The 24,337-nt window shown below is 44.4% G+C and overlaps 1 protein-coding gene across 1 annotated transcript in view; it reads left to right on the top strand.

Moving 5' to 3' along the window:
- Positions 1 to 23,191, top strand: part of RHPN2 (rhophilin Rho GTPase binding protein 2) — a 41,652-nt gene extending 18,461 nt beyond the window's left edge. The window contains exons 4-15 of the mRNA XM_079987962.1: positions 506 to 581; positions 4,701 to 4,778; positions 5,424 to 5,548; positions 6,015 to 6,181; positions 11,286 to 11,473; positions 14,791 to 14,947; positions 17,189 to 17,308; positions 18,369 to 18,563; positions 19,454 to 19,530; positions 20,885 to 21,031; positions 22,008 to 22,163; positions 22,833 to 23,191. Of these exons, the coding sequence (XP_079844088.1) occupies positions 506 to 581; positions 4,701 to 4,778; positions 5,424 to 5,548; positions 6,015 to 6,181; positions 11,286 to 11,473; positions 14,791 to 14,947; positions 17,189 to 17,308; positions 18,369 to 18,563; positions 19,454 to 19,530; positions 20,885 to 21,031; positions 22,008 to 22,163; positions 22,833 to 23,087 (1,741 nt within the window). The 3' untranslated portion in view covers positions 23,088 to 23,191. The remainder of the gene's footprint in view (positions 1 to 505; positions 582 to 4,700; positions 4,779 to 5,423; positions 5,549 to 6,014; positions 6,182 to 11,285; positions 11,474 to 14,790; positions 14,948 to 17,188; positions 17,309 to 18,368; positions 18,564 to 19,453; positions 19,531 to 20,884; positions 21,032 to 22,007; positions 22,164 to 22,832) is intronic.
- The last annotated feature ends 1,146 nt before the right edge of the window (positions 23,192 to 24,337 follow it).

Here is a 24,337-nt window from a genome sequence, read left to right as displayed (position 1 = left end):
GATCTATGTATGTGTTTAGTTGGTACACTTATGAACATTACCATATATCTAAGACCATAAAATTCCTATCACATGTGGTGCCCACTGCAGTATCCCCATTTTGTAAGTGTGGCCTCAGGCTCATAAAAGGTAGGCGACCCCTGAACCAGGAGGTCAACCTTAAGAGAGGTCTGCCCATTAATGTCTGCCTAGGTTTAACTCATTGCATGGCCTTGGGCAAGTCACTTCAACTTTCCTCTCCACTTCCTCTTCTTTGAAATGGAAAGGATCACTGCCCACTGAAGCCAGGGTGAAGGAAGAGTTTGCAAACCACTTTTTGGTTTGCTTGCTTTTTAAATGATGCAATTGAGCCTATTGGGGTGTAGGTGTCAAACAAGCTAGTATACACTTATGGGTACTATATAGAGGTTCACAGAACAACCACTTTCCTACATCAATTTGCGGTTTTTGAAAAGTTGGGGGAGGGGAAGTTTGATCTTAATCTTCTTCTTTTTTTTTAACACAGGGAGGCATTTAGCATTCCTCTGATACCACTTGGCTTGAAAGAAACCAAAGAGGTTGACTTCGCAGTTCCTTTGAAGGTAGCGTTTCTACTAAGCAACTTTTAGTAGCAATATTTTACACCGGCAGGAAAAAGTATACACTGCAGATGTTGGGGTGATAAGACAGATTCAAATTCTCATTATGACTTAATTTGCTTCAAGAGAGATTTACAAAACACAAAAGTTGGTTTAGGTTCAAAATAAAAACCTTGATTCGACAGTGAATCTCAGGGTTTCATTGTTAAGAAAAATCTTGTAAATTTATCACTTCCACCTAGATTATTTCTAGCTCTTATGGTTAAGAGAATTTTAAAAAAAAAATTGCATGTTTTAAATTCCAAGAGCAGATTACAAATATGGGCCAGGCATTACCTTGTCTTTTGAGAAAAACAATAATGTCTCATTCATGCTGTCATAACATTAAAATTGCACACTTCGTTGTGGTTTTTCTACTGTGCTAGTACCACTGTGTCCAGAGATTGCGGTGGAGGCACTAGCGAAGAGCCATTTCTTTAGGAATATGGAGAGATGTTTTGCCCATAGGGGCCTTTCCTACCCTTATCAAATGTTACTGTTAATGCTGGATTTTCTCTCCTGCAGAAATGTGCAAGTCCATATGCATGAGCATTAATATACTACATAATGCACAGCCTGCCAGTGCCCAGACTGGGGAGGCTCATTTTACGCAGCTGATAACAGATTGTAGGCACTTGTGCTATTTGAAGATATATTTACGTGAAAGAACAAACCCCTTCCTTGGTTTTTAAAACAGCTCAAGACTGGCTGTTGCACAGTAAATGAAAGCAGCATGAGGAACACGACTTGGGTCAATGGTCATATTCAGACAATCCTATTTTGCTTCATTAAGCTGAACTATAGAAAACCCTTTTGGCTGCACAATCAGTTCCATTGCACGATCTCACAAACCTAGACGTCATCCATGAACTATAGTTTGCCACTGGGTAATATCCAATGTTATTTGCACAATACTAACTTGGGTCCATTAATTGCAATGGGTTGCTATCAATGTAGCATTAAGCAGATTGTTCCATTAGTGAAAGGACTTCTCTATGCACAATGGAGCAATCTACCCCTCTCTTCCCCCTGTATGTCCTCTGTAAATCTGTTCTGGGGCTTCCCACAACTCTCTGGAGCAGATCGGAGGATGGTGGAAGGGCACACACAGGGGGAGGACTCTCATTGTGCTAATGCCCAGTGGGTTTACTTTAAGTAGAACTTCATTGGTTACAACCCATTGTGTCCAAAATTGTAGTTAACAGCTTTGGGATGAGCCAGGGTGCTAAGCTATGGTTTAAAGTAGCCTTAGTATCCTGACTTGTTTCAAAGCCCTTAACTTGTTGGTTTGGGTGACATTTAATGGAAGACTTCTTGGCAGAAGCCTGTTAGCCAGGATCATGCAAAGGTAGGAATGAAGGGACTGCAGATGCTGAAATCTAAATGCAGCCACTATGAGGTTGGGGTGAAGGCAGTGAGTGTAACATGTTGGAGGCCATTGGTAGCCCTGCAGTGTAATAACCTAGAGAAGGGCCCCAGAGTTCTGAGTTGACCAAGGCTGGTTTGTTGGCCTGTAGTTTTTAGCAAGTGGTAGACAGGTTTTACTGGCTTTACTGCAAGATCGTTGTGAGGTTTTATGGTTCTCTTTCCTAGACTGATCTCCTGATCTGCTTTTATGTGTGTGTATTGCCTTGCTTCCACTGAATTGGTGGTATAAAAATTCCCTGTCTGCCCAAAGTAATTCCCACATGCCTTCTTATGAGCCAATCGCACACAAGACTGAAGAGCTCTGGTTTTAAATCTTCTTGGTACGAGTAAAACACCAAATAAATCTCCACAGAAATCTGAATGGAGAACAGGCTTTGGCTCAGGCAGGCAGTTGTGACTTTTAATAGACTTTGCTTCAAGTGCTGTTGCTGCTTCTGTGCAGTAAATGAATCACATAATAAACAACCCCCCTTTTGAAACAGGAAAGAGAGACAGAGAAGGACAGAGAAAGATTTATCAAGATTCTGTCTGGGGCACTAGGGAGCTGGGCAAATATTTACACCATGAATGAAATCAGGCTCTCCGCCCCTCTCCATGGCCATTCTCTCTCCCTCCAAATGAACCCACCCTTCCACAATGCTGTGCACATCTAGGTTTATTCTGCTAATTTACCCCCTGCCCCCTTTCATTTTAAAATGCATAGTCCATTCTCAATAGTATTCTTGTGCCCTGAATGGGATTATGAAACAGATGTGTGTGCAGGAAACCCTGTCTTTGCCAGAGGGCAAAGAAATGTCGAAATTAGGCAACAGACTGATCTTCCCAGCAAACATTTCTAAAGTTTGAAGTTGAGTTTGCTCCCTTTTAACCTGGCCAGTTGTGAATAGTCAGCCTTTTAATCTCAGAGGAGCAAAGTGGATGTGAAGCAATTTCTAGAATACCCAAGAGTGTAAGAAGAGCCTTTCTAGATCAGAAAAAGGGCCACCCATCCTTTTCCTTACAGTGACCAGCCACATGCATCTGGAAAGCCAACAAGCAGGTCATCAAGGTCAAAACACAGTCCTGATGTTGCTCCTCAGCAACTGCTGTTCAAGGTTAGACTGCTTTTAAATGTGAAGGTTCTATACTGGAGAGGGGAACCGGATTTGTATGTGCCCCCTCGTTCCATTCAGTTTGATCATTCCTGTGTTCAGGCAAAGCTAGCAGACATCATCATGCCTTGTGGCTTTCAGTTCTGCTAATTAATTTTATGCTGTTGATTTTGCTGGATGACTCAAAATTCTAGTGTGACAGAAGAGATAGAGAAATTCTCGGTCCACTTCCTCCACCCCAGGTGTGCATACTGTCTCGTCGCATACTTCACATACTTCTAATTGTTGTTGACAAATACAAAATTGGAAACTGGCTCATCTTTTGCATAGTGGTGGTCATAGCCTTTAAGCAGCAATTTCAATTTTCAGTGTGTGTGTGTGTGTGTGTGTGTGTGTGTGTGACATGAGCTTCTCTGGGTGTTTTGTCTCTTAGAATGTGCTGTGGGGATGAAGGTTGTCTTTACTAAGAGATGCTAAACAAATCTCATTCAATGGCCAAGCTTCAGTGTTATAAACCAGCCCTCAAGGCTTGGAGCTTTTCTAAAAATTAGGTGAGGATTTAGGCTTCATGCAGAGTCAAGGACTCTACTTGCTTAAGGTTAGTTCCTTTTTGGCAAATGCACATGTGTAGCAGGAACCCCCCCACCCCAATCATTCTGTTTGTATAAACTTCACACTCACACACTACATGCGCCACATTTCTGTTATAAATTCATAACGCCACATTTCTGTTATAAATTCATAGAAAATCAACCATACATTGGATTTGCACTGTTCCATTTTTATTTTACTCCATATGACAAGAACTAACAAAGGGGGGTGACTTAGTCCTGGTCAGCCATAATCCCTTCACTGTCTCAGCACATACACAGGAGCCCTGCCCATGCCAACCCTGATGATCCCAGACAGAAGACAATCAAGATCACAAAGAACCTGCATATGGGAGTGGATTCAACATGGACTAAAACAAAGGACAATGATCAGATCTTCCCTCAGGGGGCAGGAAACTGGGGAGGGGGGAAAGGAGGAACCAGCCAGGTGACAAGACACTCAAGTTACCACCAACTCCTCCCTCAGCCCCTCCTTTCTGTAATGTATGCCTCCCTCAGCCCCTCCTTTCTGTAATGTATGCCTCCCTCAGCCCCTCCTTTCTGTAATGTATGCCTCCCTCAACCCCTCCTTTCTGTAATGTATGCATGATGTTTCTGGGGGTGGGCTAGACCTAGAGGAGGGGAATTTCAAAAGTTTTTATAAGACCTTGCACACTATTCTTCTGGGTCTTTCCTCTCTCCTGCACGTGAGGGGAATACCCTGTTGCAACAGTTCAATAAAGGCCAAGCCTACAGGCTGCTGTTTTGCTCCAAGTTATCCTGGTTGGTGTCTTTGTTTTGTCCAAGGGAGCCCTCGGATTTTTCCGGTAACACATGTCAGTTCAGGGTTACATGATCAGGTGAGCTCTTCATTACTTATTGATAGCATTGCCAAAGTTTTTTAAAATACTTGCGCAGCCATGGTGAAGAAATTCAGGATTTTAACTGTACCATGTCTCCTTTATCATTTCTAGGACTTTATTCTGGAACACTACAGTGAAGAAGGTTCTGAATACGAAAATGAAATTGCTGACCTTATGGACTTAAGACAAGTAAGTTAAGTCTATTTAGAAAATGGACTTGGATTTTAGGTGTGGTTTTTTTAAAAAACCAAAAAACAAAACTGTAGATGAGGACTTTAAAAAACCCGATTTAGATGCAAGACTGGCCCTAGGCATCTCCCCAAAGAAACATTGGCCACATAGGAACTTGAACTGGACCCTCCCCCAAAAACCATGTACCTGTATAAAGTATGGACATAGTAGCTGTAATTCCTGCATTGCAGGGGCTGGACTAGATGATCCTTGGGGTCCCTTCCACCTCTATGGTTCTCTAGATGCCGGGAGAAATGAGCTCACTCCAAAAAAAGTAATTGCCATATTTTAGGTGTTTGCTTGCTATCCATTAGTTTATTACTAGTGAATAATTGGAATTTGGATACACCCACTGGCTGGATCTTGGGTTCATTTGTACACTGCCTAACAGTGTAGCCATGTTTTGTTTTCATTTGCCTTCACTTTGACCTCACTTTTGTAAGTGTACTCCCAATCATTTAAGAAGCCACTTTGGGCATGACAAAGTGAGCTGCGGCCTATGAAAATGTGTTCAGAACTCTGTACTAATGTGATGATGTAAAATCCATTTACATGGCACATGTCGATGACATACCATGGTGAATGTATGTTTTGTATTCTAAGGCCTGCCGTACGCCCAGCAGAGATGAATCGGGAGTTGAAATGTTGATGAGCTATTTTCTTCAGCTCGGCTTTGTAGAGAATAGATTTTTTTCGCCAAGCAGACACCTGGGGATTTTATTTACCTGGTAAGTTCCATTTAGAATGTTGTTAGTGTTGGTTCTAATGCATTGGGAGCACAGCTTTGCATAGTGGGCTTGAAATTTGACCTGGCGGATTGCAGCCCTGTGTTTCTGGAGGCAAAATGCAAAGCCTCCCATTTGGCCAAAAAAGCTCTTAGCGATTCAGTCAAGCGTTGCAAGGAAGGGGTGTGCTGCTTTTAAGAGAGCAAGAAGAAATGTGCTTTCTAGTTGACAAAGCTCAGCAATTAATGTGTGTTACGTGCCCTGGATTATGAGCATTGTTGACTCTTAGTCAAAGTAAAGAAGAGCCCATCAATGAGCTGGTGCAAATGTAATGCTTGTCAGATGCTTAACTGTAGCTAAGAGGGTTGGGAGTGGGTCTTAAAATTGTCTATTCTTTGTCCTAATCCCACCACCACACCACCCTTCTTAATTACATACATATTAGGTTTTGTTTCTGTTTTTGCTGAAGGTATGACTCTTTCACTGGTGTTCCCGTCTGCCAGAAGAACCTGTTGCTGGAAAAAGCTAGTATTCTGTTCAACATCGGAGCCCTCTACACCCAGATTGGCACAAGGTGCCATCAGCAGACGCAGGCTGGGCTTCAAAAGACCATTGAAGCCTTTCAGAAAGCAGCAGGTAGGGAAGAGTTGTATGTTTGTTCTCCAAACACCTTTGAATAGTTGCTTGATCCAGTTGCTTCTCTTTTGCATGCATAGAGCCGCACAAGTTTCACATGAGCCTGTGTGTACACACTGTACCTTTCAGGGACATCCAAAGCGTGTTCTTTCCCATAGAGATTTCTAGGCACTGTAGTTCATCCTCCCAGAGCTACAATTCTCAGCAGTCCTTAACCAATGACAGTGCCCAGAATTCTTTGAGGGAAAGAATGTGCTTCAAATGTACCTTACAAGATACAGTGTGTACACAGCCTTCATTTAATTTCAACGTATTTGCCCTCTAAAGAAACCCAGGATTAAACAGGTTTTTAGCATGAGGGGGCACACGCTTAAAACTGTAATAATTAAAAGATTCACTTTTCGAGTTTAGTCCCATTAAATATGAAACTGCCCAAGTAACTCATTTAGTTGAGACTAAGGGTTGTATCCGATTTAAGCTACATACGCAGCATATATTGATAACCCCTGCCCCCCCAAACCCTAGGAATCATAGCTCTGTGAGGGGTAAACAACAATTCCCAGTATTTTGTCTCTCTGTGTGTGTGTCTGCGCGCTTTAAACGTGTGGTGTACATGCAGCTTAAGTTTTATTCAGGAGTAGACCCATTGAATTGAAGTGACAGTGTTAGTTAGTTATACTCAGCCATTTTCGTGGGTTTCCTTTCTAACTTTGGATGCAACCCAAAGTGAATATTATGGTTAACAATTAATGAGCTGTAGTTTCAAGGCCTTAGACTGTGGTCCATTATTAACAGCTTTTTAAGTCTCATAAGTCTTTCTCCTCTCCTTCCCTAAGGTAGGCATTGCACTGGCTGGTATATAATTTATTGCAGCTTATACTCCAAAGGAAGGGCTGTCTGTGGCTTGGTGGCAGAGCTCTTGTTTTGCATGCAGAAGGTCCTAGGTTCAGTCCCTGGCAGCATCTTCAGGTAGGGCTAGGAAAGTCTCCTGGCTAAAACCATAGGGAGCTACTGCCAGTCACTGTAGTACTTAGCTGGAGATACCAAGGGTCTGATTTGGTGTAAGACAGCTTCCTGTGTCTCCAATGATCCACACTTTAAATTATCCCCACCTTAAGTGCAATGGCTTCCTGTATTGTGCCCACCAATCTCTGATGGGTGAGTCGTTTCAGGGGTCCCAGCACATACCTTGGTTTGTATTTCCTTGCAGTAGTGGTCACAGGAGACTGAGGGCATTTTCTGTGCCCTAAGGTTTACTTTTGCTGGTTTTAATTTGGTTTAGTCAAAGGGAAAAATAGAATATGGAGAAATACAAGGAGTATTCCCTGGATGCCCAGATCCAGGTTTGGGACAAGTACTCTTTGGTGAGAGAGTCCCAGCAGAGATTTTAAAATCACAGCAAAAGAAGTGTAGAAATATAGGCTGTTAGACCTTTAAAATATTCCCTTCTAAGTTGCTTCCAAAGTTACCCACTTCTCTTAGCATAGAAAGAGACCATACATTTGGTAAGTTAAAAATGGTTTACTTACAAATTATTCAAAGGTCAGATTCATGTGCTTTTATATACAGCAGCAAGAAAAGACAGGCAGTTTATCTTGCAAAATGATAAGACTTTCTATATTACTTGCATAGAAATACAAAGATGGCTTGCTAAAGCCACACGGTCTAAGCTTCAAGCATCCAGCTTACACGTCTGTACTGTACTGTTCACATGGTGGAAGAAAAAAGACCCAAAGGGTTTGGTAGCCCTTCCTCCCAAGCCTGGCAGGACAATTTTCCAAAATTGTGCCATGTGTGCACAAGAGGGAAATAATCAGAAGACTTGGGAGAAAACCAAGATTTTCAGAAGTCCAAAAAAGTTGTGGGGGTTTTCGGGGGAGGGAGTGACCAACACCTCTAAGTACAGCCCAACAAGGACTAAGTGTTATCTGTGGTCATGGAATGCTGGCTGTTTGGAATGGAATGAATTGGAATGGCTTAATTTCTGAACAGCAGCTGCAAGCTACACACTGCAACATTTTGTTGCAGGTCCCACTTGTGTTTGTCTAATTTGCATAATTTGTACTCGGCACAGAATCTGTTTTTCTCCGCTGGAGCAGGATTCTGCCTCCCCCACCCTTGAACACAATCAAAACTACACACAGGCCCAGCTGAGATTATTCTGAGATGGGCACCCAGCCTAAATCTGTCTGCTTCAAAGATGTGCTTCAGTTTGCCTTTACAGCAAAATGCTTTTCATTGTACCTGTGGGGCGTGACCACATAGCATTGTGCACAATGCGTTATCATTCATAACTGTACACATAGTTCTTTGTGGACAGAGGGAAGATTGTTGCTATGGCTTTGGTCTATAAACACAACCCTGTGCATACATATATGTACTTAAGAGACAAAAAACAAAAAAAAAAAGGTCACAGCCTCAGTACTTATGATGTAAGGATGAACTAAACCAAGACAAGCTGCTGTGGACTTTTGTCTGTGGATCTGTTAAGAAATTGAGGGTCTGGCAATTTTTTATCTAAAGCTGACATCTTTTTCTGTGAGAAATTGAAAAGAACCTTTGCTCCCAGAATTTTTCAACCGCTTTTAAGGCAAAACGTATTAGAAATGGAGCTTTTAATAAAAGATTGCCCCACCCAAGGCTGCTTTTCATATGGCAATGGAAGCAGGAAATTTAAAACTAGCAAAAGCTCCGCCATAATGTCAGTAACCCCCTTGAGTGGGGGATGGGGGAATTCACAGAACCAAATAATGCAATGCTCCATTCTCTGTCATATTGGGCAATTAAAAACTTGCTTCTGAAACTTGACAAACTGGTTGGGTAAGGTGCATTTTTGAGATTAGATTTCAGCACCAGCATGCAAGTATTACTTTAGTGCTTATACTACAGTAAATGTTTGTTTTAATTTTCCAAAAGGATAGTTTGTCGTCTAACTTCATTTTGGCTTGCTTGCTGCTATGGCAGAGCTCTGGCTCGGCTCCAGACTTTGCTCGAGGGAGTGCCCTGGCTCAGTTACTAAGAGATTTCTCTTCCTCCTCAGACCCTCAAATGTCTCTGCTCTTTTTCGTCCCTCTCCTAACTGCCATGCCATTTCAGTGTTGCTGTCAATTGTTTTTATCCCACATTTCCTCCAAGGAACTCAGGTAGCACTTGCGGTGTTCCTCTTCACTGCCACTCTTTTATCCTCACAACAACCCTGTGAGGTAGGCCAGAGTGAGAGTGGCCCAAAATCACACAGCAAGCTGCGTGGCAGAATAAGATTGGAACCTGGGTCTCCTTGGTAGTAGTCCTGCACTCTTGGGGCTGTGTGCATACCGTACCTTTAAAGCACATTCAAAGCATCTTTTCCCTTTAAATAATTCTGGGCTCTCACAGTTATAGAAACCTGTATCAAACTACAGTGCCCATAATTATTTGAGGGAAAGAAGGTGTTTTAAACATATAGTGTGCACACAGTTTAACTCTGTGCTGGGGAATCTCCAGCCCATGAGCCTAATTAGGTCCACCAGGCCTCCGCATTTGGCCTTTGAGGCAGTTTTGGCCAAGACTCACCCACCTGCCCAACTGATGTCATATATGATGCTAGGGGTGGAGCAAGTAAAGAGTGAGTTGGGCCAAAAGGAGGTGTGCATAGAACTATGTGTGGTGCTCTAAGAACATAAGAATTGCCTGCTGGATCAAGCCAATGGCCCTTCTAATCCAATATCCTGTTCTCACATTGGCCCCAATGGGAAGCTTGCAAGAGCCCACGAGCCGCGTCCTCTCCTGTAGCTTGCGGCAACTGGGATTCCGAATCATTGCTGCCTCCGTCTCTAGAGTTGGAGCATAGCCATCATGGCTAGTAGCCATTGAATTTGGCTAAGCATCTTTAAACTGCCCTGAGACCCACAGGTATAGGGCGGTATATAAATTCAAAATAATAATAATAATAATAATAATAATAATAATAATAAAAAATTTAAAGCCATCAAAGTTGGTGGCTGTTATGTATTCATTGGTGGTCTGTGTTTGCCTGAGCTTGAGTCTGGGCTAAGGATTCTGAGCTCCTGTCTTCTGATTCGATACATGATATCCAACCACAGAACATTTCAGGATTTGGACCTCTGCCATTGGCCCTTAAACTCTTAGTCATGATTCACAGATTGGAAGCAGCCAATCAACATTGGGAGTGGCCCAGGGCTTCAGAAATGTATATAAGCAGTTGCTTTGCCCTTGTTGTCCTGTTCTGTTAGTTCAATAAAGGGTCTTGCTTTTGTCACTGTGTCTTGCCTTGTGGGAACCTACCTACACTTCAGTGGCCATCACCAGCTCCTCTGGGAGCAAGTTCCTTAACTGAACTGTGCTCTGCGTGAATAAGTCCTTTCTTTTATCTGTCCTGTCAGCTTCATGGGATGTCCACAAGTTCTAGTGCCATGAGAGAGGGAGAAAACTTTTTCTCTATCCACTTTCTTCACTCTGTGCATAATTTTATAAACTCCTATCATGTCGCCTCTTATCTCGCCTTTTCTCTAAACTAAAAAGCCCCAAATGCTGTAACCTTTCCTCATAAGGGAGTCTCTCCACCCTTTTGATCATTTTGTTGCCCTTTCCTGAACCTTTGAGTAATCAGTAGATTGCCAGGGCTTCCAAGAGCCACTCAGGGCTCCAGGTCAGTGCCATTGAGCCACAGGACACCCACGTGCTGCTCTGGGCCTTGTGCCCATGCAGTTTAATTTCAAAACTGCAAGGGCAAAAGCAGCCCCACCCACTTGTCAGATACCTGTGTTGGAGATAAAAGTCTGGCCTGCTTCAGATAATGTATACTGAATGCTTGGATATCTAATGCAGGTGTGGGAAACTTTTGGCCCTCCAGATGTTGCCGAACTACACCTCCCATCACCCCTGGCATTGGCCATGCTTGCTGGGGCCTCTGGGAGTTGAAGTTCAGCAACAGCTGGAGGGCCAAAGGTTCCCCACACCTGAATACTTTAGTGTGTCCGCCACACACAGAGCCGAAGTAGCTGTTGTTACAGCTTTAATTTAAACTTGGTATTTTGTTAGCCAGTAATCAAGATATCTTATAAACATCATAACATTTTTTTGTTCCCTCCCCTCCCCATTTCAGGAGTTTTAAATTACCTAAAAGAGACTTTTACTCACACTCCAAGTTACGACATGAGCCCTGCCATGCTGAGTGTGCTGGTCAAGATGATGTTGGCTCAGGCTCAGGAATGTGACTTTGAGCAGATTTGCCTTCCCGGAATACAAAATGAATTTTTCACACTTGTGAAAATGGCCCAGGAAGTGGCCAAGGTAGGTGACAAGGTGAAGGTCCTGTTCATATAGGCATGTTTTTATTATTTGATTATGGCATGTCTGAACTAGCCATCGTAGAATCGTAACTGTAGAACTTTCATATAATCTTATGTCAGTTTGAATGGAATACTTTTTTTAAAAAAATGGAAACACAGAAACGCACATAGAACCTTACACAGAGTCTTAACATTGGTCCATCTAACTCAGGATTGTCCACACGGGCTGGCAGCAGCTCTCCAGGGTTGCAGATAGGGCTGGGAATGTCCCCTATCTGGATCTCCCTGGAACCAAACCGGAGCCTCCTGCACGCAAAGCAGACAGCCACTCTCCTGGAAAGCTGCTCTCAGAGCAACTTACATAAAGGTAAAGGTAAAGGGACCCCTGACCGTTAGTTCCAATCGTGGCCGACTCTGGGGTTGCGGTGCTCATCTTGCTTTATTGGCCGAGGGAGCCGGCGTACAGCTTCCAGGTCATGTGGCCAGAGCAGTGCACGGAAACACCGTTTACCTTCCCACCAGTGCGGTACCTACTTATCTACTTGCACCTTGACATGCTTTCGAACTGCTAGGTTGGCAGGAGCTGGGACCGAGCAAGGGGAGCTCACCCCGTCGTAGGGATTCGAACCACTGACCTTCTGATCGGCAAGTCCTACCCACGGCGCCACCCGGGTCCGCAACTTACATACAGTCAATTAAAAACAAGGCAGTTCTTCCCCACAGGCTTGCAATGTAAAAAAGATGTGAAGCAGAAGGAAGAGGAAATGGGGAGGGAAGAGGAAAAGGCAAGCTCAGGCACAATTTTTAAAAGTTTTATAGTATTTCTTATAATGAAATGGAATTGGAACGGGGACAGTTCAAGGACAGGAGGAGTCTGATGGGGTCCATCAGCGCTGGTGGAATGGCTCCTGCCTTCCATCTCTCCCACTGCTGGAATTGACTTGCAAACAGTTGTTCTACTGCCAGCCAAACTTTTAAAAGAGCAGGGGGTGGGGGGAGTTGGGCATGCACATTCCAGCTGGGAATCTCACCCTGCCTACCTTGGGATTCTCAGAAAAAGAAGGCTCCTGCTCAGAATTTGAAACAGGCAGAGGAAGGTTGCCAGGGAGTGCATGAATTGCGCCTAAGAGAAATTGGCTTTGATGACCAAACTGCATAACCTGGTGAGCAAATAAAGTACCTCAGTTTGCAGCGGCCAACGAAGGTCATGGAGCACATGACTTAAAGCTGCCTCTGCAGACTCTGGCTTGCAAATGCTAAGTTCCAGTGGCATGGTTGCAAATAGGACCTAAATCCAGATTTTAATCTAGCTCTTCAGAAACAAGTGCACGTTGATTAAATTAGCCATCTGCCAACAGTTCTTCTCATTAAGGCAACTGAAAGATTTGCCTACCAATTATGCTACCCCCATTATAGCAGGTAGATTATTGCAACACATTCAAAGCACTTTCTTTCCCACAAAGAATTCTGGGCACTGTAGTTTGTGAAGTGTTGCTGGGAGAATTGTAACTCTGTGAGAGGCAAACTACAGTGCCCAGAATTGTCTGAAGGGATGGAAGGTGCTTATGTGCTTTAAAGGTACAGTTTCTACACAGTATATTCCACAGTATAAAGGACTCAGACAGTGCCCTTTCATAGTCAAGAAATGTGAAATTTTACATTCATTAGAAAACAAATAAGTTTCTACTGTTTCCTAAAAAAAAAAAAGGGTTAAACTCCCTGGCTGGTAATGAGAGAATGTGGACAGTGTGGGTTCAAGGTTCAGTAACAGAGCACATGCTTTGCATGGAGAAGTATCTGGCTCTGTCCTCTAGTTCAGTGCCTTATTTTCTCATGGAGAACATTCTGAGGGCCACATGTCAGTGGTGGTTGGGGCCAGAGGCCAAAGTGGGTGGAACAAGGGGTGTGACTTTTCCCTTTGTATGGTTGTCTACATTACAGGCCTTGCAAAAGTCAGATGTTTCTACACACAGAGAGACACACACGTCTTTTCTTCATCTAAGGCAAACAAAAGGCATTGTTGTAGTTGCAGGATGCATTCCAGCCAAGAAAATGCACTTGAGGAAGGAACAGAGCAGGGCTGGTGAAGGGGGCGTGGCCAAAGGAGAATCCCAGAGGCTGGATAAAGTGCCCCAGAGGGCCACATTTCAACTCCACTCAGGCCTGGGGTTCTCCCCTCCCCACCCGCACAAGTTAAAAGATCAGGCAATGGGCAAGACCTCTGCCAGAGACCCTGAGGAGGTGTTATTAGTCATGGCAGATGGACCTGGTATGAAGCAGCTTCCTGTGCAAAACCTGGTGTTTTAAGAAGGCAGGACAAGAGGCAAAATTTTGACTCAGAGAAAGAATACAGGTAAAAGGTAAAGGGACCCCTGACCATTAGGTCCAGTCGTGACCGACTCTGGGGTTGCGGCGCTCATCTCACTTTATTGGCCGAGGGAGCCGGCATACAGCTTCTGGGTCATGTGGCCAGCATGACTAAGCCGCTTCTGGCGAACCAGAGCAGCGCACGGAAACGCCGTTTACCTTCCCGCCGGAGCGGTACCTATTTATCTACTTGCACTTTGACGTGCTTTTGAACTGCTAGGTTGGCAGGAGCAGGGACTGAGCAACAAGAGCTCACCCTGGCGCGGGGATTCGAACCACTGACCTTCTGATCGGCAAGTCCTAGGCTCTGTGATTTAACCCACAGCACCACCCAGGTCCCTCTAGAGAAAGAATAGTGGATTGTATAGTACCACAGTGGCTGTTACTCCCAAGCCACCCTGGCTCTTAAGGCGTTGCTGGGTGGGACCTCCCTGGTCCCAACAGGCAACATCCAGAGATGCTCCTGCAGTAGCTGAAGGGACTTCTGCTTAGGCCAGAGGGTGGGGTGCACTAACCAATTACCGTGGATTTCCTTTCTGCTCCTCTACATGCACACAACATCAGCTCTTGAGGGTCCTCCAAACCTCACCAGGAAGGAAAAGGCAAGAAAGCTTGAGTGGAACTCTGCTTGCGCTTCTCAGGGTCCACAGCAGATTTCATCCAGTGAGGAGGCCTTAGATTGTTGCTTTTCCTGTTTCATTTAAAGTCACTCTTCTTGCTTCAGCCATTCAGCTTCCACACTCACGTGGGTGAGTGCATGTGTAGAAAACACCAATGGTTTACAGTTTTTGTTTTGAATGCTTCCTAATTTCAACCTTTCCAGCCTACAAATCCTCCTAGGTGTGCACACCCTATTGACTATCCACATATGGTTGGCATTACCCACAGATGACTGAGCTTTTAATGACAAGGAAAATGTCTCAGAGTTGGACTTTGTGCTTTTGTTTTCAGGTTGGAGAAACATACATGCTTGTTAACACAGCAATGAGTCAAGCACCAGTCAAGGAGAACATCCCTTATTCCTGGTCAAAACTGGCTCAAGTCAAATCGGACCATTTCAGAGCATTGGCACATTATTTTGTTGCAACGATTTTGAGTGACCACCAATGTAAGTCAGGTTTTGTATTCATTCGCTTCTTTACCTACCCAGAGTGCTTTGTTTCAGCAAATGGCACAAGCCAAGAAACATGGGAGGAACTGGTGTTAGACTTGTGTATGTTAAACTATGGAACTTGCTCCCATAGGAGGCAATGATGGCCACCAACTTGGATAGCTCTAAAAGAGGATTAGACAAATTAATTGAGGAGGAGGAGGCTATTGATGCCTGCTAGCCATGATGTCTGTTCTTGGCCTCCACAGTTGGAGGTAGCAATGCTTCTGAATACCAGTTGTTGAAAACCACAGGAGAAGAGAGTGTTACTCTTGTGCTCAAATCCTGCTTGCTGGTTTCCCACAGACAACTGTTCAGCCACTGTGGGAACAGGATGTTGTGCTAGATGGGCCATTGTCTTGATCTAGCAGGCTCTTATGTTCTCATGAGGTAGCCCAGCAGACGTCTTGGACACTCTTAAGCCAACATTCCCATGCCTGATGCCCTCCAGATCTTTTGGACTACAGTTGACATCACCCCTGGCCATGCTGGCTGGGGCTGATGGGAGTTGTAGTCAAAAGCACCAGGAGGTCACCAGGGTGGGGAAGACTAGTCTTTTTAATACACACTGCATAAAATATGGTTTCTCTGATCAAGGAGGAAGCTCTACTTTGTCTCCCACCAAAGGCAGAGACATGGTTGTTGGGAAGGGGAGAGAGACAGAGAGGGCGGGGGCTTCTCAGCGACTGTGCCAATATTGTGGCACACCTTGTCCCGCAAGGCTTATTTGATGATCTTCTGCTGGCTAGTGAAAGTCCTTTTTGTTCCACTAGGCTTTTGCCTCGCGAGGGAATCAGTAGCTTTGAAGCACAGCATGCTAGGCCTCTTTCTCTTGCATTTTGTAGTAAGAATCCGTTTGCTATTATGATTGCGTTTTTAACTGCTGGAAGCTAACCTGAATGATGCTTATGCATTTGGATGAGAAATAATTTCATGTATTTATGTACGAATAAATGAATAAAATAAAATTAGTTACAGGTGCTTATACTTCGTTACAGCAGGCATTTGAATGCAATAATGTCCCTTTTTTCCCATGAGTGAAATATCAGATATTTTGATAAGCAAAATAAAAGCCTCTTTTTAAGTCATCCAAACCGCATGCATGTATGTGTGTGTGTGGTAGGGATGGAGTCAGGTTGTTGTCTGAGGATCATATCACCCTTGTCCAGAAAAAACAACCCCCCCCCAAAAAAAAAAACAACCCATGGGCACAGCCTTTTAATAACTTTGGCATTCCCCATCTGGAAAATTGGTTTCCTTGTCTGTTTAAAAACTTAAGAGCATAACACTAGCCTGTTGGATCAGGCCAATGGTCCATCAAGTCCAGCATCTTATTCTCATGGTGGCCAACCAGACACTTGCTTAATGCAGTCTTGGACAGCCTGATGAAAGAAATGGGAGGAATTACTTAGCCAGCACATGCAGACTTGAGAAGGAGACAACTATTATTATATCATGTATGCAAATTACATCACTAAAAAACCTGCCAGTTGCTAAGCTTGGCTGGTGATGATTCAGTGGTACCACCTACCAATTTATTTAGGGTGGGTAAAAAGATACCCTAATGGTCCAGCTTAAGAAGAGTATATTATTTGTGTATCTTAATATGCACCTTATGCCAGAGAAATTATCCTTTTGTGCTCTGCCATTTCTTCTCCTCTGTCTAATTTCAAAAATGGTGCTCTGTAAACTTTGTGTGTTTGATCCTCACCATACCCCACCTGGTATGTGGCCCCTGGACCTTTGGACAAGGGGAAATGTGGCCCTTTGGCTGGGAACATTCTCCATACTTGATCTAAAAATCTGCTACATATGGCAGTAAATCTTAAACTAAACAAAACAATAAAATTGCACTTTGGTAGAGCTCAAGTTCCCCTGCCCTCTATTTCCTTGTTATTCTGCAATTAGCTAATGTTTGCAAACAGGTTTGGAGACGGAAGGTGTGCTTTTTTTAACATTCTGAGTAAAGTAGCCTTGGTGAGCATGCCATGACATTCAGGCATCTGTCAGCAAAACGAGCCTATGAAGAATCCAAAATAATGTAAAGAGTAGTCCACTTAAACAGGTTTTAGAGATTGTTGTTCATGTTTTCAGGCCACACCTTCACTTAGCAGACCTTGAGGCATCTCCACCAGATGGAAATGAAAGTAAACCTGTATTTATCCTCTCTTTCATGTGCATTTGTTTACACCATTCTAGTGCGCCAGAATGATGACGAAGACCAACAGGAAAAGGCTTTTTCCCAGCTGTATGACCACATGCCGGAAGGACTGACCCCCTTGGCTGTTTTGCGGGACCGAGTTCAGCGGAAACAACTTGGTGAGGGCAAGCTCCCTTATCTTGGCTCAGTCCAGACATTGCCTCAAACCAGGGCTTTCACTAACCCTGGTTTAGAACCAAAAATCATGGATTGAACAGCCAGACATGCAGGCAGATTCTGATCTTTGCTCCAGCCACCTTCTCATGCTTCCCCAAACTGGGGCAATTTGATACAGCCACCCCACCCGTTCTCAGTAAGACTTGTCCACATGGCTCAGCTGCCTTTGGTGGGGAGGTTGATGACTGAAGGTGTGGAGGGACAGAGGAGAAAGCTGATTATGCCACTCACAGCTAGCCAGATCCTCATGTCCACTTGTGAGTCACAAAAGGGATCGTTACCCGTGTCCCCCATTTCCCCAAGCACTGAGATGCCCCAGGGGCAGCGTTACCCACCTAGGAACACAAAGAAGAATTTGACTGGAAATTAATTGATTTCTAACCTTTTGAAGGAAAGGTGGGGTGTAGATGCAAAAATTAAATAAATAAAAACTTGGACATTGTTCATAACCATGTATCTGGAGGCCGAAGAAAGAGCAGGATGCCATGTGTCCTGCCTTACCCTTGCCTGAAGATAGCAGGTAACCTATTTCCGTAGGAAGTAATGATTTAAAAAGGGCTCCTCTGTTGCAAATGCTGCTGTGACAGGAGCATCTGAGATGGCTAAGCTCTCAAGCACTATATGCACATGGCTCCCATATCACCTCAAATGTGGGGTTTTGCTCTTCCGTACAGCTGGCAAGAGTGAATCCAGGCATGTGTGTGTGTACCTGCTTTGCTGTGGCCAGCAAGTCAGGCCTTTAAATTTCAGAAGATCCCATGTTCCTGCCCTCACTGAAACAATCCTTACGATTGCATGCCGGTCTCTGAAATGTCTTCTGCAAAGCTTGTTCAGTTTTGCTAAGGATTGTGGGAGTTGGGTGTTTGACCACAACAGCTAGGCTTCTGGTTGTGATGGGGCCAATCTACATTGACATTTATGGAACATGAAGTGGCGGGGAGCGGAGAGAATATTTTAGGAGCTAACCCTTGTGTTATGGTCCTGTATATTTGCTTTCCCCAGCAAAAGCTCACCTGCAGAGAGCCATTGTTCATCATGAAGAAGCCTTGAGGGTTTGTGGCTTGTGCAAAAACCTCCGGAATATTCAGGTGCTCCAGGAAATCCTGTCAGTTGCCCACAAGCGGTCCCTTCTCAAATATTCACAGCAGGAGCAGGAAGATGACTTTTCGAGTTTGCTGCAGGCTCCAGATATCCTCCGTAAGTCCTTTATAGTATGGGGTGCCCCAGAATCGAATCCCTTCCATATACTGTTTCTATTTTATCTGAAAGCAGCCTTGAATCCCTGTCAGGGAAAAAGGCTGGATTTAAATAAGAATCAGCAAGCGGCAGCTTTAGCTCTTGAACTGCTGGCTGAGAAAGGCCTCGTCCAAATCTTGTGTCGGCCCAGGACCCACTAGGCAGGGGGAGGGGGAAGTTCTTGGCATACTAATTTTGTTAATTTACTTATTATACTGCTCTTCAAATAAATGGCACCAGGGTGGTTTAGAAAAACTTTATCACAATCTCACTTCAAAATAATTGATCAAAAGAAAGCCAAGCTTGTTCTGAAAACAACCAGGAGCCAAAAGGAAAGGATAATTCCCAACAATATGATAGGAAAACCCATTGTTTTCAGCTTCATTATAAATGGCTTTGTTATTGGGTGACCTCTAATGCTGTAAATAATAAATTAATGCCTCAATGCTGTGAAGAAGGGGGCGAAACAAGCCTTCTGTGGAAGGGAGCTCCCAAGCTCCCAAATAGCCTTGCTTCTGGTAGAAGCTGCTCTGAGCAGGACTGGGAACTTCTGGCCTTGGGGCTGCTGGCCACGCTGGCTGGGACTGACAGGAGTTGGAGCCCAACAACATCTGGGGGGCCACCGATTCTCCACCCCTGTCACAGGAGTTTTCATACGGAGGTGCTCTCTGGGTGGAGGTGCTCCCAGCATTGGAACCTCAGAGGGTTGTTGTGAAGATAAAATGGGGGCTGGGTGGGAAAGTGATGTGTGCTGCTCTGCACTCCTTGCCAAAAGTGTGGGATAAAATAATAATAATAATAATAATAATAATAATAATAATAATACTAAGTTTTGTTTGGTTTTTTTATAGCTAAGACAGACCATAAAATAGAAGCGGTCGCTCCTCTGTTCTCCAAGGTCAAAGTCAAAGACTTCTTTGAGAGACTGGTATGTATGAAGCAACCTTGCCTGTTCCTGTTTGCTCGGGTGCCCCTCTGTAATTTTGCTTCTAATGAATGCAAATTCATTTTCTTGTTAAAGGGAAATTCACTATGAGTCTGCAGTTAATAGAGCTCATTAAGGGAAGCTTTTCAGATTGCATACATTAAACCCTTGCAACTAGCAGTGCAGACTGTACTTCTGTGATCTGAATACAGAATTAGCTTTCTGTTCAGATCCTCGTCCCAAGTCAGGGTTATACCAGCTTAGCCAGACCTAGTCGGGATCTGTTGACTGTCAGGTGGATTGAGGTACATGTCTGTTTAGTCTGGACTATAGATTTGTGTGTGTTGTTAATGTGGATTAAGCTATTTGTGTTTACATGTGCACGCACACCACCATGAACCACTTGGATTAAGAGGGGTAAAAAGTAAAATTTGCTTTTTCTCCTGGATCCTCACTGACAGTCTGAAGCAGACAAAGCATTTCCTGGTACCTATTGTTAAGACATTAGGAACACCCCTCAGGCTTGAGCTTTCCTCTCCTACCACCCTTGGCCTTGTGTACACCTTCCTCTTAAGAACATAAAAGAACCTGCTGGATCTGGCCAAAGGCTCATCCGGTCCAGCATTTGGTTCTCACAGTGGCCAGCTTTGGAAAGCCTGAAACAAGGACCTGAGTGCAACAGCACTCTCTCCGCTTGCAGTTTCCGGGAACTGGTACATTCACAGCTTTAACTATGGCTTATTCATTATTGTTAATGTTAACTATGGTTTAGCATACTAGTCGGGAGAATGCGTAACATTGGATCTAATTGATCAAATGGCCATACATCTGTACCAGGCCTAAGAAAATATTATTTAGGTTTTATTTATTAAATTTATATCCTGCTCATCCTCCCAAAAGAACTCAGGGCAGCATAAATGTCATAAAAATTGCAAGGTCATTTCTGGGTAATATGAAAGAGGAGAGAAAAAGAGGGAGGATGGCCATGTGTAGTGGAGGCTGTTCTACTGGGGCTAGTGAAGCACTGCCCCAGCAGCTTCAGTGTACCCTCAGCCAGCCTGCACCTGCCTGCCTTCTGACTTAACAAGGCCAGGGGGTGGTCCTGCCTGCCAGCTTTTCTCCTCCTTTGTCTCAGTGTTGCCCTCATAGAACTCAGCAGGAAGGATGAGGCTGGGGGCAAGACTAGAATGAGTTGGCTATGGCACCACCTAGTGTTGGGCACCCTGCTTTCTGTCCCACCAGTCTCAATGGGCACCAGCCACCATTGCCCCCCACATGCGGTGGAGAGTTTCTATGGCTCACCTTAACAGTTGCAGATCACCAAGGATAATGGTCCGTACTTCTCTTCCTCTTTCAGGGTCCGCTGACGGTCTTTTCAGCAAAGCAGAGGTGGACTGCTCCCCGCACTGTCCGTTTCCAGTGTGAAGCTGAGGGTCTGGGGTTTACCCTGAAAGGAGGCCCCCCAGTGCATGTTTACTGTCTGGATCCAGATTGCCCTGCTTCAGTAAGTAGGACTCTCCCTATGCTGCCTTCCACTGGCTTTACAGGGCTCTGTGGGAAAGCTTCACTGCACCCTGGGACCTTCCACGTTTGGTGTAGAGGGTATCGCGTTAATTTCAGCGAAATTTTCAGAGTTAAATATTAGCAAAAGCTGAACCTTCCCTCTCTTGCACAGCTGTTTGGTTTCCCCATACAGCAGGGGTAGGAAGGCCTGAGGCAGAAAATTAAAAACCTGTTCTCCTGTACCTTGAGGTCTTGCTCCCAAAACAGACCTGTGAAGTGGGTGGGTCAATGGGGGCAGATTCTATGTCAGGTATGGACAAGGTGAAGTTGGGGCACAGCCTTGGAAGGGGATAAGAAAGAGAAAGAGCAGCAGGTGGTGAGAAAAGGCTAGGTATTCTTCAATGGGGCTTTCTTCCCAGGTTACATGTACATAGGATTGCATACCTGTGACTTCAATTATGCTTGTCCTTCACTGTGAGAGGCAGCATTCTCTGGGTTAGGCAGCACCTGACCACTCACATACTGTTTGCCATATATGGGAAGAGGAGGAAATATTTCCAGAGAATGTGACCTGGGGCCCCTCTGGACAGGGGCTTTTCTGCTGGTATCTTCTGCAACATCTTTTTGAGGCAGTAATGATACACTAGTAGTGGACTTAACCTGCTTCAGCAGTTCAGCAATACTTCTCCAAAGCTACCACATTACTGCTGTCTGGAGGACCAAACAAAAACCCCCAAAACCCCAGAAAATTTGTTATATTTGACACGGAATTTTAGCAGGAAGTTACAGAATCGGTAACGAAATGAAGCCCCAAAAGATTTGCATGTGCAAACAGAACTGAAAATAGGATTGTGTCCTGATAGCATCATGAGCCTGAAGCATCAAAGATATACGCAATAAAAAGGATGTCCAGATGGGCTCATGTTGCTTTCTGCCCAATCGCAGCTGATCCTAAGATGTACCCAATGATTCTAAAGTTGGCAGGTCTGAAAGAAGGAGACTGTGTCGTTTCCATTGAAGGCGTGGATTGCAAATGGCTGGGAGTGAGTGAGGTCTTGGAAAAATTGAGAAATGTCAGCAGGCAAGAGACTGAGATCCAGGTCATCAGCTGCCAAGATAACCCAGTGTCCATGGTAAGTAAAGAGGTAACTCTCAAATATGAGCTGGGAACCTACAACAAAGCGTTGCCACATGGAGTGCTCTTGTTGAAGGCACTAGGCAGCCATTCCCTCTCTAAGGATACTCCATTCCATTCTCCTTCTCCCTCCCCCACAAAAAAAGGCCTGCCAGCATTCCATGCCCACTGAATATACTCTGTCTGGGCGAGGAGCTATGATTGTTTCCCTCTAAAGTTGTTTTTCTATTCTGTAGACTTCATGTTGGTTTTGGATGTTTTCTAAATCTAGGAACTAGGGAAAGGATTTCACTTTTTCCCCGCAGTCTCCATGCTAACTAGACTAGTATTAAATTCTTATTTTTCCAAAGTTGCTGCTAGTGATCTGTCTAAGTTTATGTTTCAGGAATTTAATGCTGAGCATATAGCCCTTTTCAAAAGCAGGCAGCCCTGGACAAATTGCCTTCTTACAAAACATGCTTCCCCCTATGAGCCTTTCCAGACCTAATAAGCAAAGTTCAGTGGTCTAGATTGGCCTGTGTCCATCATGGAATATAATTAATGCTGAAGAATGGCAAAATCTGTCTCAGCAAATGGTTCACACACTGCATGCCCTTTTGTTGTCTTCCAAATGTTGACCCATCATGGATGACTGATTATTAATATTTTTATGCTCTTTCCCTCCTAGCATAACAAAAGTGCAACTTATTCTGCAGGAATGCAGAAAACATACTCTCTGATTTGTTTGGCTATGGAAGAAGATAAAATAGATAAGACCAAGAAGGTGGCTCCTAAACTTTCCTTTTTGAGTTGGGGAACGAAGAACAGAAAAAAAGCAGCCAGCACACTCTGCCTGCCTTCTGCTGTGCCTGGAAGCACCCCAACCAAGAAGAAACTTGTCTCGCCTTTCACACTCCTGAGTACGGACAGCTCCTTGTACTAGGACTTGAAAAGAGAGGCTTATTCTTGATGGAAAGGTTCCCTGAATGCATGTGCCATAAATCTGAAATGTAGCCCTTTTGTGAATCTGGAGTAAGCCCAGAGTTACGGCACCCTACATGGTTTTTAAGGACCCTGCACTGCCACTGTTGGAGAAGCACAGCATTGTCATCAGGAGAGATTTGGGAGCCCTTTCGCTTGAAAAGAAAATGACGTATGTTGCCACCAGACTACATGTGAGATTCCTGTCTGGGTTTCTATCCTAGTTATTATTTGTCCTGCAAAACTATAGACAAAGTTGTTTATAGCATGCAGTATAAGCTGCAAAGACTTATGAAGGATTTTTTAAAATGTCATTGTATATAGCAGGGGCAAGTTCATGACATGATACCAGTGATGAACAGCAATTTTAAACGAAGGCTGATTGAATGTCCGCTTTAGACTGGCAGATGAAGGAAAACAATTGCTTGCAAAAATGCCAGAGTTTGGAGCAGTTCTCCTGTCGCTGTACATTGATGTGGAGCCATTGAAGTGCAGCAAAGATTACAGGGTAGACTGATGTGGTGGGAGCCTATGGCCATCTAGATAATCTCTGACCATAATCCCTAATCACTGGCCAAGCTAGTGGAAACAGCTGGGGGGTCCCCAAATACCAGGGGTGCAGCAGGTTCCCCCATCCCTTGGTTAAGTTAATAAGTGGGTGCTCGCGCGCCATCTGCCCAAAGTTTCAGAGCATTGTGGGAAATTAAAATGGCAACAGTTCAGTGCCAATCAGAGTGTACCACCCACTGCTAGGGCTTGTCAATTTAGGAGGGGGGGCTCATCCCAGAGCATTTTGTCAAAGGTCCCCTCAAACTTGGGAGATGGTCCCAGTTAAGGACAGAAAAAAAGCCTGCTGGATCAGGCCAATGGCCCATCTAGTCCAGCATCCTGTTCTCACAGTTGCTTGTGGGAAAACAGCAAGCAGGATTCGAACACAAGTGGCTTCTCCCCTCCTATGGTTTCTAGCAACTGGTATTCAGAAGCATTACTGCCTCCAACTGTGGAGGGCAGAGCATATCAGTTGTGGCTAGCAACCATTGATAGCCCTCTCTTCCATGAAGTTACATGAATTTAAACCAGTGGTGGGGAACCTCTGGCCCTCCAGATGTGGTTGGAGTCCAACATTACAGCGCCACCACAGGACAGACCCACAGCAATGCATCTTCCATGGTGCTGTTATGTAATGTGCAGAGGGCATTGAGTATACCTTTC

The sequence above is a fragment of the Podarcis cretensis genome (genome assembly GCF_951804945.1).
Source record: "Podarcis cretensis genome assembly, chromosome: 8".
Classification (NCBI taxonomy): Eukaryota; Metazoa; Chordata; class Lepidosauria; order Squamata; family Lacertidae; genus Podarcis; species Podarcis cretensis.
Note: the sequence above shows the minus strand (reverse complement) of the source record. Positions and strands in the feature narration are given on the sequence as shown.